The sequence below is a fragment of the Corvus kubaryi genome, unplaced genomic scaffold (assembly GCF_017639235.1).
Source record: "Corvus kubaryi isolate FWS band 111438036 unplaced genomic scaffold, C.kubaryi_AGA036_p1.0 129, whole genome shotgun sequence".
Lineage (NCBI taxonomy): Eukaryota > Metazoa > Chordata > Aves > Passeriformes > Corvidae > Corvus > Corvus kubaryi.
In genome coordinates this window covers 2618593-2631839 of record NW_024580664.1, presented here as the reverse complement: position 1 = coordinate 2631839, position 13247 = coordinate 2618593, and the positions used below count along the sequence as shown (strand labels likewise).

Sequence of the window (13247 nt, the reverse complement as noted above, 5' to 3'; positions counted from 1 at the left end):
TCCTTTTCTTGTCCTGCAGTTGCACTTCAGCTGCTTCAATGCCTCTGTATAATTTTCTATTAACTTCGTTTAAGGAATGAAATGGCTTAAGCTAATAAAGTTACATTTGGAGCTGCAGGAAGCCCACTTGGAAACTTTTCTAATCCTTATTATGTCTACTATCTGAAACTAGTTACTATTAGTTTATATCTGTGAGACTACTGAGAGCTCATACTCTGACTAGGTATAAGCTGGAAGGGGTGAAACAGGTAGAGATGCAGTCACATTCCTCTTTTAGACATGTTTTTTGAATGCTGACCACCAATTTTGTATTGTTTGATAGTATATACTAATTTTTTTATTACAAATGCATCTTAGTATTCTATTTATTTTATTTTGCATGATGTTTTCCCTGATCACTGTTTGCAGTATTCATTTTCAAGTTCATTATTAGTTTAACCTGGGATTTAAATCTGTCTCTACTGAAGTCATCCAGAAGAATTTTGAAGTGAAGCTCCTCTTTCTGCTATCTTAACCCTGTCCTTCAAGAGACCTTGAATTATTGCCAAACTATGAACTCTCATAAAGATCAAATGAGCACAATCACCAGAAAAAAAAAAAAAAAGGCAAGAAGTTGAGTCATGTAATGATCTGCTAACAGTATAAAATAAATCATTTATCTGAAAAGGCACTGTTACCTACAGCCATAGTTTGCCTTAGGTAATGTGAGTTCTTGGTGAAGAAATTGTTATTCCACATTTTGTTTCAGACATCACATTCCTCAATCATTTTCTGAGTAGGGCTATGATAATATCTAACTGTCAGGGTGCTTTCTTGCCCTTTGCCTTTTATTATATCATATTTTATTTATGTCTGATGCTTGACTTTCCGAGACATCCATATGTCCAATGTAAGAAAGATGTGGAAATATGTCTTTGACCATGCAATTGCTTTCTGCTGGGATTAAAAAATATAAATCTCTGGTGAAACTCTGCTGAAACTGGATGTTATCTTCTTAGTCATGTTCAAAACTAGAAGCAGTCTGCTTGATTGGATTACTGTACCAGCAAAACTTCTAATTCCTTTCTTCCCTCCCTAAACATTTGCTAATCAGTAGAATTTGCTGTACGTATCGCTGTTATGGGACCCTTTGTCATTATTTTGCTCAAACGTAGAGCAGTAATTCATCTTCATTCACAGCCTGGGATCCTGCCTTCCATATGTAGAAAGCATATTTTTAGTTTTCTTAAATGTAATATAAACATTTTGTAAAACCATCCCTGAAGAGAATGTAATTGTAGTGGTTAATGTAATTGTTGCTCTCATGAGATACAATTAAAAAAGAAAATGAGACATCCCCTGAGTTAGAACCAGCAAAACAGGTATGGCAAAAGCAGTTATCTGGCTTTCGTTAAATACGAAGTTTGATGAATGAAGTTCTTCTGTAAACTGAACAAGAACTGTATTATACAAAAACTTAAAGAAATAAGAAATTTTTTCTTCTAGCATGCAAGTAATTCTTCTGGTCTGATACAGTTTGGATTTCAGCAGAATGTGGTATTTAATTTGCTGAATTCTAAACCCTGCAAGCCAGAGTTATTGAGCCTGGTTCTTTTCCTGTGTCATCTGAGAAATATCTCTCTTACCTACTTAAATTTTTGCATTTCAGGAATCTTATTCAAAGAAGAGAGGTTATGCATTGGAAGCAATACCCTCTGTACCTCTGGATGCAGTTCCTTCAGAAAATGACAGCAGTCTTTGTGATTCGATAGACATAGCAGTCACCAAAAAGCCTTGTTCCTTAGAGATAGCAAGAGTTCCTTCCTCAAGACCAGGTAAATCACCAAATAATCCTTTACACAGTCATTGGTTTAAGTGTTAATTTATAGAATATATAGGTTTATATTTTTAAGCATGCAGCACTCTGTTTATTTATGACAGTATGATTATAGTCTTCCATTAGCTACCATAAGAGCTTCACATCAGAATAAAGATTAATAGCAAAATGTTGTAGAAGTGAAAACAAAGCAGATGTTTAAATACTTTCCTAGATAGATAGAAGGTTGCAAAAAGCCAAATTAGAGTTTCTTGCAGTCAAGCCTTTTGCAGTAATCCTTTAACCAACCTGTTTCTTTTTTTTCCTAAGTATTGCTTAGCAACAACGTTATGGAACTAGTTCAAAATTTAAAATACTCTGCATTTTCATGTTACGTGAAGGAATATCTGATCCATTTTTGAAAATGAAATAGGGAATGAGAATTAAGGGAAATATTAAATGACAGTTTGACAGGCTGCTATTTGTATTATATACAGGTTTGAACAGCAATGGGTTAAAATAGTTAAAAACTAATAGAATTATGATAAGTCAGATATTATGTATAAGCATGATATTATTTGTAAGAACTCTGCTTACGTTCTCCAAAATACATGATCTCTTCCATTACCCTTGTTTGAACTCTTCATTAGTCACCACCTGGTACAGGAATTTCAGAATATAGTCATTTTGCTCTAATTAATTGGACTGAGAGTCTGCTTTGACAAATGACAGTTCTCAGCAGCAGAGACCTATTTGAAACAGGCAATTGACTTTCCGACCTGTGTGATCTTGATTAGGAATCATGATTTGGGTAATAGACAAGAGTGACAGATGATTGTTGACTAACATCATGTTATTGATCTGGTCTGTGTAAGGGACAGCACCTTCTTGCTTTCACGGCTGAACTAGTATTGGAAGAGTGCCAGAGCTGTATGAGGCATAGTATATGAGGGCCAGATAGCAAGATACAGCTTTGGAGTTTGCAAGGTAAGGTGGAGTGGATCATAATTCCCACCCCTCCATTAAATTTGGGCTAAAGAAGACTTGAGGGAACCTGTATTATGAGCAGCAGTCTAAAAGGTGGCGCAAAATAGGATAGCATCTTCATAGCATAGTTGTACAGAATGAACCAGAATCTGACTTGAGGACCAGCATGACTACTTGTGTTTCTTACTTTGTTGATGATTTTGGCTCTGATAATCTAAAAAAAATTAGTCTGTGCAGGACAATATTGTAGTTTGTTGTTCAGTAAAGGAAGAAAATAAATTATCTTTTTTTTTTTTTCAAACTTCTACTTGAATAATCACCATAAACATATGTATTGCACTGGAAAGACTGCCATACACATACCCAATGAACTGGTAGGGGGAGTTCATTACCTGCCTTCTTAGTAATGGGCCTCAACAACAAAGCTTTCCATTGTAATTAGTATTTTTTAAAAAAGAGGGAGTTTTCACTAGTTAAAATACCAGGCTTTGGAACTGTGCTGTCTGCTGAACACAAGCATTTTCCTTAGGCATAGTAAGTCCATTAAGATCAAGGTGAAACACAGATCCTAAAAAGGACATTTTTATGTCTTAGTCTGGAAGTATGTTTTGTGTGAAGTTTAAATTTGTGTGTATCAGAGGCCTAGAGTATAACCAGGGAAGCTGTAGGACATTCATGCTGTAGGTACCCTTGGTATTTGTAAGATGTAACAAGATCAATGAGTTGACAATACGAATGTACTGTAATTCCTTCTGTCTTAGTTTTCCATATACCACTATGATATTTTCCCCTTGGCATTTTGTTTAAAAGAACATTTGGCTGTATAGAAAAATGTAGTTTTATTTTAAGCTGTAAATGTAGAAGTCATCCAACTGGCCTGGCTTGCAAGCCATATCTGGAATCGTGTTGGCTCTTATCTGATACTACAAATGGACCAAATGAAATGAAACACGTCACTCTCAGTTATAAGGTATTTAGCACTACGTGTAATTGCATGTGAATGTCACCCTGCCACTTTAGGTCATATAGATTTATTGCTTGAATAAGTTACATATGATTATAGATCATTTATTTAAAAGAAATATCTAATATTGCATGCTTTTTTCCCTGAATTTCCCTCCGTTTTTGTGTCACTGAGACATGCCGACTTTGGGAATACTGTTTCAAATTTCTGTATTATGTGATATGTAGGGCTCTTTAAGAACATGAAGCAGCACTTTGAACATAAAATTGCATCTGTCAGTGTCCTCTCCCTAGGTAGTAGGCCAGTGTGATCAACACTCAGCACTGTCTGGGGCATTCCTACCTCTAGGCAGCAGAAGTGAGGCTGACTGCACTCAGTGATTGCAAATTCTCCTTTCTTGTACTGAGAGGAAAGGTCATTCTGGCTGGCCTTTCAAACTGTAGAGCTACATGTTGCTGCTATTATCTACCCTGATAGTAAACTCCTAGCATAGTCACCTTATCAGCCATCATTCTCTGATCTACAGGGGAGAAAAAACAGACTGCTCCATAGTTCCCTGAATTTTATTGTTGAACTGGTACAGAATCACAGAGGATGAGAACTCCATGCAACAAATGGTAAAGGCTTGTTAGATTTCAGGGAGAAAAACTGAATAGAAAGCAAATAAAAGTAGTCATAAAGTTGGTTACCTATACTTTTGAAATCCTGTGTTGTGTGGGTTTTATGTTGGTTTGCAAGAGATTAGGTTTATATAGGAAGAGAAACATTTATTGGTTTACACTGGCAGTTAAAGCAGTTGCTTCTAATTAGGACTGATTTAAGACTAAAAGAGACTGCATGTGTGTCTCAGTCCAAGTTAAACGGGTCTTTGTTTCTGTGATAGATTGGTAGGACAAGTTTGGCAGAGTGTGTAAGCATCTCTCAGCATTTCTACCTTTAAAATAGTTGTTAAGACATGATAAGAATATTCTAAATACTGCACTCTTTAAGACCATTTTTTTCCATTAAGTAAAATGTAAATTTGGATTTAAATTTTCATAGATCAATATCATAAAATGAATATAAAATAATTGATTCATGAATCAATCTTAGTGATTCTTCTGTTGGATATTGTCCTGTCCTCTTCCAGGACAGTATCCTTATTCCTTAAACTAGACATTTCTGCTACTCATTTTAATTTCTGCAGCACTCTTCCATTTAGAAAAGAAGTCACATGACATATTTAATCTTGAAAAATAGTAATGAAATTTTATTAGTTCATAAGCCATGCATTAGTATTGTCCTTTTGCTTTTAGGAATGTAATGAGATTTTGTGAACTATAGCAACAAATCATCTTGGAAAAAGTGTAAATGAAGTTCAAAAGGTGTTCCTGAAGTTATTGTGGTTTTGTTCACTTCATATAGAGTCCAGAATACTGATTTAGGTGTTCCACTAGGCTGCTTTTGGGGCTCTGAGGTTAAAGACCCTTACAGACTTAACTTGTACCCTTGGTAGCTTAGACATTCTGTACCACAGTCCATCCTTGCACCTCATAGTGTCATCCATTTTATTTAGGAGAAATATTGAATAAAGTCTGAGATACATTACAGAATAAATGTTTTTGGGGTTTTTTATTGTAGTTAAGTGCATGCCCCTACCCAGTGGGGAGATTATATCTCTTTGAGTCTGCTTTTATCATTTCTACTGCAGAAACTCCCTATGAGTGAGACCAGGTGGCAGTTTACATGCTAAATTTTCAATAATAGTGAGTCAAGGCCAGTAATAAATAAACTATTTTTAGGTCTCCTTGAATATTATCAGGAATTAGAGAGGACTTTTCAAACTCTGTTTCTCCTGAACAACTTGTGGAAGAAAAAACCGACCACCTTCCTTGGGAAATTTAATCTGTCTATGCAAATTAACAAAGGTTTTAATAAAGCATCTCAATAACAAGAAGAGACATTTCTCTATGTAAACTGCATGAGAATCACCATTGGATAAGAGAATTCTAGTTCAAGAACCTATTATGTTTTGTTATGTTACTTCACTGTGGCTGCAGGTCAGGGACACCTTAGTGAGCCATCTTCAACTCTGAAAACAGCTGAGCTGTGGCAAATCAGAACTCAGTGTGGGCTGCAAAATCCAGCTGAGAAATAAGATAAATACTATGGGGCTTCACTTGTGCTGAGCTCTCAGCCACTGCACAGTCAGCAATTCCCAAGTCAGCAATTTTAAAGATAGCTCTTGTACAACTACTCTACCCAGCTATATCAAAGATATGGATTCTATCAGGGATAAAAATTGTCCCTGAATATGTGATGTGTTGCCACTAGCCTGTAGCAGGCAAACACAAGGCATGGAGCTGAAACATAAAGAAAGAGATAGCAGCTGTTCTGCTCCTTCACCCAGCTAAGTGTATTTGAAGCAATCTTGCTGTTGTCAGTCAGGATGTTTTCGTTATTTAAAAAAATTACTTGATTTGTGCTTAAATGCCAGTAACTTGTAAGGAGGACTATGCAGTTAATAAATCTGTAATTAATCATACCTTTTCCTTATAGCCTCATAATCACAGCAGGGAAATTAAGAAAAAGATAGTTGACATTGAATTAATACAATATATCAAACTGTCCCCAAGCTGGCCAATTCTTTGCAATATTAGGGTTTGAGGTTCTTTTGCTTTCTCAGTCTGGCATCCCTCTCCTGTGTTTACAGAGAAAATGAACCTGAAAATTTGTAGCCAGTGTGTCAGATCACCTTAGCTTGCATTCTTGTGTCTACTGTTTAATGCTGTGTCAGCAGTCTCATACAGATATCTAGGAGACAATTCTCCAGAAACCTGAATTGAAAAAAGGGCCTAGCTGTGGTAACATTTTTATCAACATTAAAATTTGTCTTTTACTTCGTTTCCAAAATCATCAAATACTTGGCTTGGGAAATAAAATTCTATTTGTTGGATCATCAGTTTCTGTTTGACTTCAGTAATCGTGAATATTTGCACACTTCAGTTTTCCAGATTGAGATTCAGATCCCAAATACATATTTTCTAACTTGATGAATTTATACCTTCACTTTTGTGCAGTTATTTTCTAGTTATAAGCAAAGCAGTGAAAAGTGGCCACAAGAAGGAACCGTCACACTGCCAGATGTAAAAAATTGTCTGGGTGAATGGAAATTCAAGAGTGTAGCTTTAGTCATCGATGCTTCATCACTTTGATACTCCAATTGATCTGAAGGGTCACACACAAACCTTTCTGGAAGCCACTCACAAATTGCTTCAAGCAGAAGGACTGCTAATAGAGCTGTATTTCATTTAAGTGTGCTTTTTAAACCAGAGATAGCAGGATATAGTGCACTTGAACACATGACCTACAGTCTAACTCCCCGGGATTAAATACTGTCAAGAAGAAGTATTTAATGACAAAGAAAAATCATCTTAGTTGTGTAGAGGAAAGAACATAATAAAGGAGTAGGCAGTGTAACAGTTGGTCTAGAACCAGATGAAAATTCAGCCTAATCTATGAAATTCAGCCTAATTTAACACAAATGTTTCTGAAACAACCGACTGTCCATGAAGGCTTTTGACATTGTGGTGCATATTCAAAGTCATTACTACCTACCTGCCATCAGTGCTGAATTTTCTAAGCAGCAGGGATGTGAATGGAGAACCTTGTCAGGGCCAGTAAAACTTACTAGTGCTTCGGGACTTGACATGGCATCACAGCACCAGGCCTGCCAGAGTTCAAGAAGTGTTTGGACAACACTCAGGCACATGGTATGATTCTTGGGGCTGTCCTGTGCAGGGCCAGGAATTTGACTTTGATGATCTTGTGGATCCCTTCCAAGGAATTATTATCAGGATATTCTGTGATGATATATGTGTGATAATCAAATGTCCCTTATTGTTCTGTCTGTTACTCAAGGAAACATTATCTCCAAAGAGTATAAGTGTTCTGTATGTTGAGTGAGAAGTGAAGAGCCACTCAGAGCTTGTCATTATGGAGCACAGGGCATAGGTGTGCATTGTAATGTGAGCCTTGCATCCGTGTGGTGGAGTAGTTCGCTGACAAAAGAGGCTTGTGTTTCCATAACAACCTAATAGCTGAACACTTTTTTAGACAGCAAGCGTTTTCTTCTCTAAGTAATTTTTTTGCCTTAGAGAAACGCTCCCATTGTTAACTAAAGTCTCCCCGTTCTCAGGATGTTTCACACAATATAATTCCCCTTTACATTTACCACTGAAGGAGTATCATAGGCCATGGAAAGAATGAGCAATAGTCTCACAGTGCCCTGACACAATGACAATACTCCCCTTAAAGGGAGAAAAGTTAGGTTCTAGCCTTTGTGTAGTTCCTTTAATAAACCTTTCAAAATACATGTTAAAATTATCTGGGGTTTAGTGCCTGTTACTCTGCACAGAAGTCTGTATTAGAATCACTGATTTCTGTGCTAGTGATTAAGAAGCTTGTCGTTTCCAACTTCAGTGTACTCATGGCCAACTGCAGTCAAGACAGAGGTACCCTAACATTCTTTGTCTAAGTTGGAGCTCTCCAGCAACTCTTCAGAAAGCAAATCTGGGTTATGATGTTTATACCAACTGAAGCGGCTGAACTGGAAAACAGATACCATTTTTTCAATTAAATGTTATATTTAGTCCAAATGAAAGTAGTTTGATTTTGCTGTTTATGAGCTTTTTAGTAAAATTTACTTCAAAGTAAAAATTGAAAATTATCAAAAATTTTCAGCTGAATTTTCAGTCAATAACTTATTAATAGTGAAATTTAGTGTCGAGACCTATACATATTTTTTCTCTCCTATTCTTTTCTTTCCTTAAACCCATGTTTGAGCCAAATGGAGATAATTTGGCCATGGTGCAGAATGTATCAATTTATCAATTTACTTGTTTTAACAGGTTCATGTACAGTATTGTAAGGTTCACATTCAGAGCTTCAAGATACACATCTTTGCCAGAACACTGTACCAGAAACCAAAGCAAACTTCTCCTGACTTTCAGTGATGACACATTTTGTATTTGTCATTCTGACTGCCACAGTATAGAATGCACACTTCTTATCAGAAGCTATTTTGTCTAATACATTAACATATGTTTACAGCTAAGATTTTTTAATTTCATGTGACATTTTAATAAAAATCAAGAGAGTGCTGATGGAAGAGTGAAATATACAATAGCTCTTCCATCTTGCATTTTGCTGGGTTTTTTCCTCAGTACAGCTAGTACTTTTTAAAGCACCTTTCAAAACCAGAAAAGATTCCTGAAGTTTATGCCTAGATTATTTGGTGCTGTAGCTGTTTCTATAACAGAAATTACAATTTTAGAATTCCTTTTAATTTTTTAAGTATCTTCTGGCATTTAATAGTTCCTTTTATTTTCTCAAAATACAAATCCCCAAATTATGAGAAGATTGGGAGTTTTGTTTCATCATCATAATATTTTCATACCTATTTTTTTGTATTTCTGATATTATTTACTTAGGATGCTTTCTACTGACTTTTTAAAATACTGTATCTCCTAGAGGAGCACAGTTCACCCGTGGTCCTATGTTGGTTAGTATTTTGTTGACAGGTGTTACTGACCTGCTGGTCTTGATGAGTAGGACTTCAAGTGGTCTGAGTCTCAGAGCCTGACATGTATTCCTAATGTCATTGATGTTAGCACATGTTTTACCACTGATTTCAGTTGGGTTAGATTTTCACTGTATACATCATCTTCCAAAAGAAGGGTCTTCATTAGAATTATGAATTAGCCAATTAGGTATTGATATGAGACTGGGAAAAATACCTCTTCTGAGATGAAAAATGAGGTACTGTCTGTGCGAATATTTCCCTTCTGATTTTGTCTGAAATCAGGAGAAGATGCCTCTTAAATTATCTCTTCCACTGTTGTAGTTGGAAGTGGCTGTAGACAGGTCAGTGAGGTGTACAACTCTGATTTTTGCCCTGTTAACTGCCTCCCTCTAACCATGTTGTAACAGCACGTTAAAGCTGTGGGCCACTCTAGCTATATTTAGGTAGTGTTCAGGAGGTGACTGAGACAGCCTGAAAGTTCTTTCTACAGTGAAGTTTGTTGCTAGGTTGTCCAGATAGGGCAGGTTTCTGGTATTATCCAAGAAACAGGTCCTGGTGATCTGTATTCACTTTATGTAGACAGATACTGTCCCATATTCTTTCTTGACATGTCTGTAGCCTGCTGTCAGTAGATATACCCACAGTGCACACATGCACTCTCTAATGTTTAAAGAAGAAAATATATCTCTGCTTTAGTGTTTCAATTTCCTGTACAACATGGAAATCAATTTTCTTGTTAGAAGTTACAAAGGGAGAGAAAAAAATTTAGCTTCTGTTGTGCAAAATAAGCACCATTTTCATTAGGATTTTACTCTAATTATAAATGTATTACAGAATAAATTAATAAATGAGAGAAAATAAATGATAAAAAATTTCAGTAGCAATTCATCCTCTGGCTTCCCCTCTAAGCAGTCCTGGGCAGTGTGAGATAAAGCCATAGGTTCCCCTAACACATCTGTTCCCTTAGTTATTCTATTTTAAACAGAGAAATTTTGTATTTGAACAAACCTCTCATCACAAAATTCTCATATTAACAACTAGAAAATTGAAATCCTCCAATTTTGTCATCACGTGAGTGGCAGTCTCTAACTCCAAAGCACTGTGTTAAAAATTAATTCTTTGCTGTGTTGGAAATAAAAAAAATTCTGCTTTTTTGTTTTTGGGGGTTTTTTTTGGTTGTTTGTTTCACTTCTTGCCTTTTGACAAAATCAGAATTTATCCTGCAGGGCTAAAATAAAGCTTCAGTGTCACAAACTGAGAAGTACACAGTGGAAGAGACAGAAGTATTCAGTGATTGCTGTTTCTAGAATGTTTTCTTGGCTGACTCTTGCCCATGAAACTGGCAGGTTCCAGAATCCTGACAAAGAGCATTAAAAGAATGAGGTTTATGTGGACTTTTTGACACTTCTCCTACCCATAATGGATTTGTAGGATAAAGATGGTAAAACTGTTACCTTTTTTTCCATTTGGCTAGTGCACACTTCTCATGGACATGTATCTGGAACAATTCAATATAACATTTTTTTAAATTTCCTCCATTGCAAATATAGACCCCTTGAATAAAGGGGTTAAAGTTTATTAATCCAAATGTACTTGAAGTGTTTACCTCTATTCAACAAACTTAACGTTTTATTTTAAAAACCCAGCTTAAATAATAAGATCCAGTTTTTCTGAAGCAATGCTAATTTGCATGACCTATGTCCCTTCCATTTATTATTAATGGTGATCCATATCAGCTATTCCATTATTCCTGATCTCAGGCTGAAAGCCTATAATGGCTGAGGTTACTCCATTAGCTTCCTTTTAGTCTTCTTAAATCTTATCAATATGCCAGGTGCTATCAAGAAACAGCGCCATTTGTTGAGATGACTTCTTGCCAGATCTTTTTAAATTCTTGGATACAAATTAGATAGATCTGTTGATTAAAAATTTCTAGCTTTAGTAGAAATTTCTCTCATTTCACATTCCCTTTGGGTATTTTCATGTGAGTTTCTGTTTGATATTTAGGAAAAATTTTTTGCATCTCTCTGTTTGTAATATTATTGCTCCTTCCACATTGCTAATGTGCCATAATTTCTTTTGTTCCATTGTCCATTTCCACCACATTTTTATGACCTTGATGCAGGAGAGGTCATGTGGAGAAAGAGCATTATAATCATAAAGGCTTCTTCAGAATGCATATGCACAGGAGACTGAATTGAGGTTGCACAAGTCGTGTCAATTCTTACATATTGCAGCTCTAATGTACTTTCCTTTAAAACCTTATCATCCTTCTAAAAGGTTTTTAGTATATAATTAGGATAATTGCTCCCCATCAAATGCTCCCCTGGATAACATCTCTGATAATATCCTGAAGAATGAAATGTCAGTCTTAAAAACACTCTGTCATATTTGAAGTTAAAACACATGGGGATGACTGATACCACGTGAGCAGTTCATTGTCAAAATACGTGCACGTCTCCGCCCATCCACTATGTTCCAGTAAATATGTTTACGTTGTTAAAGTAATTTCATTTGCCAAAGGACTAGGTTCTGGTTTCTCTACAAACTGAGAGAAAAAGGCTTCTGCTCGACATATGTTAAACATTTTCTGATGTTCCATTGGGTTTTATTATTATTCATTAAAATGCAGTTGAAAAAAATCAGCCCTCACAGGAGTTTTTGGCAATTTTTGCAAATGAGTGCTCATCAAAGTGTGTGCATTCTGACCAACGCTCACTTTCATCCATCCTGGTGTGATTACCGTCTAGAATGATCTCATTATACACTTGACTGCATGCTGTCAGACAAAAACCCTTTTTCAAATCAAAACAATAATTCAAAGGAAGATAATTATTTTTGGTTATTTTGCATTTTAAAGCCCACATGCAAGTATTATTTACCAGGATTTGAATTTATCTTTGTTAAATGATGATTAGTTGCAACATCCTTTGTATGTACTTTTGAGTGAGGGCTGGAACATATATAGACCATGTAGAGCATATTCCATTCTAGTAATACTACCCCTCAGAGTGGTGATGAGATTGTTTGATAATTGCACAGATGTAAATGATAGTGCCTTTCATAATTGGCAGTAACTTAATAGATACATGGGAAATAATACTTCTGTAAAACTCATCAAATAACTTCATCTTACTATTAATTTGTTTACAGTTTACATGCATCTGGTACATTCTAGAGGAATGTAAGCATGAAATGGGTATAGCACTGCATGGAGATCTTAATGTGCGTTTAGCTAATATTATGTGTCTCCTGATGCACCTGTGAATTTTCTGCAAACCTTAAGCTGAATTTTCTACAAAGCTTTTCAGTTTGAATCTTGCTCCATTTTAGAAGCCGGGAAGAACCAGTTATCTCAAGTTCATACTTTTTATCCTGTTGTATTCAAGACTTTGCATATTGTGCTATTTTGGATTAAGATGAAACTGAGTCCTATAGTTTGAGAGATCAGTTCTCAAGAGCTAGTGCTTCACTTGAGTTATGTCTATAATGCAGTGCAGTTCAAGTACTGTAAAAAAAGCTAAAGTGGTTTTCAGAAACACTGGAAATGCAATATAGATATTTATTGAATCACACAAAGAGCTCTGTCTTTTGTGGAAGATTAATTTCTCCACTGTTTGGTCTCTCAATTTCAGATGATAAAGCTGCTCAGCTCTGAAGGATTAATTGATAGACACTGAAATATACATAACTTAGGGTACTCTAGACATTCTTAGCATTGCAAATGTTCCTGATCTCTCCTTCTCCTGCTCCTTATGTGGCTTTTCCAGCTTTTTTGGTATGTTTGTATTGAAGGTTGCAAGTTTAACACAGTTTATTAGGGAATGGTTTGTGACTTGCTGTCGATGACAAGCAGATGTGTAACACAGTTTTTATTACGTGATTACCTTTGATTTAGCTATTAGATTTGATGACTTGGGCAATCCCTTGTATTTCTA

At 35.9% G+C, this 13247-nt stretch overlaps 1 protein-coding gene across 9 annotated transcripts in view; it reads left to right on the top strand.

Moving 5' to 3' along the window:
* ANKS1B (ankyrin repeat and sterile alpha motif domain containing 1B) overlaps window positions 1-13247 on the top strand; it is a 413072-nt gene that overhangs the window by 115507 nt on the left and 284318 nt on the right. For all 9 annotated transcript variants that reach the window (XM_042026379.1, XM_042026406.1, XM_042026397.1 and 6 more), the window contains one exon: window positions 1649-1814. In XM_042026379.1, coding sequence (XP_041882313.1) covers window positions 1649-1814 — 166 coding nt within the window. The remainder of the gene's footprint in view (window positions 1-1648; window positions 1815-13247) is intronic.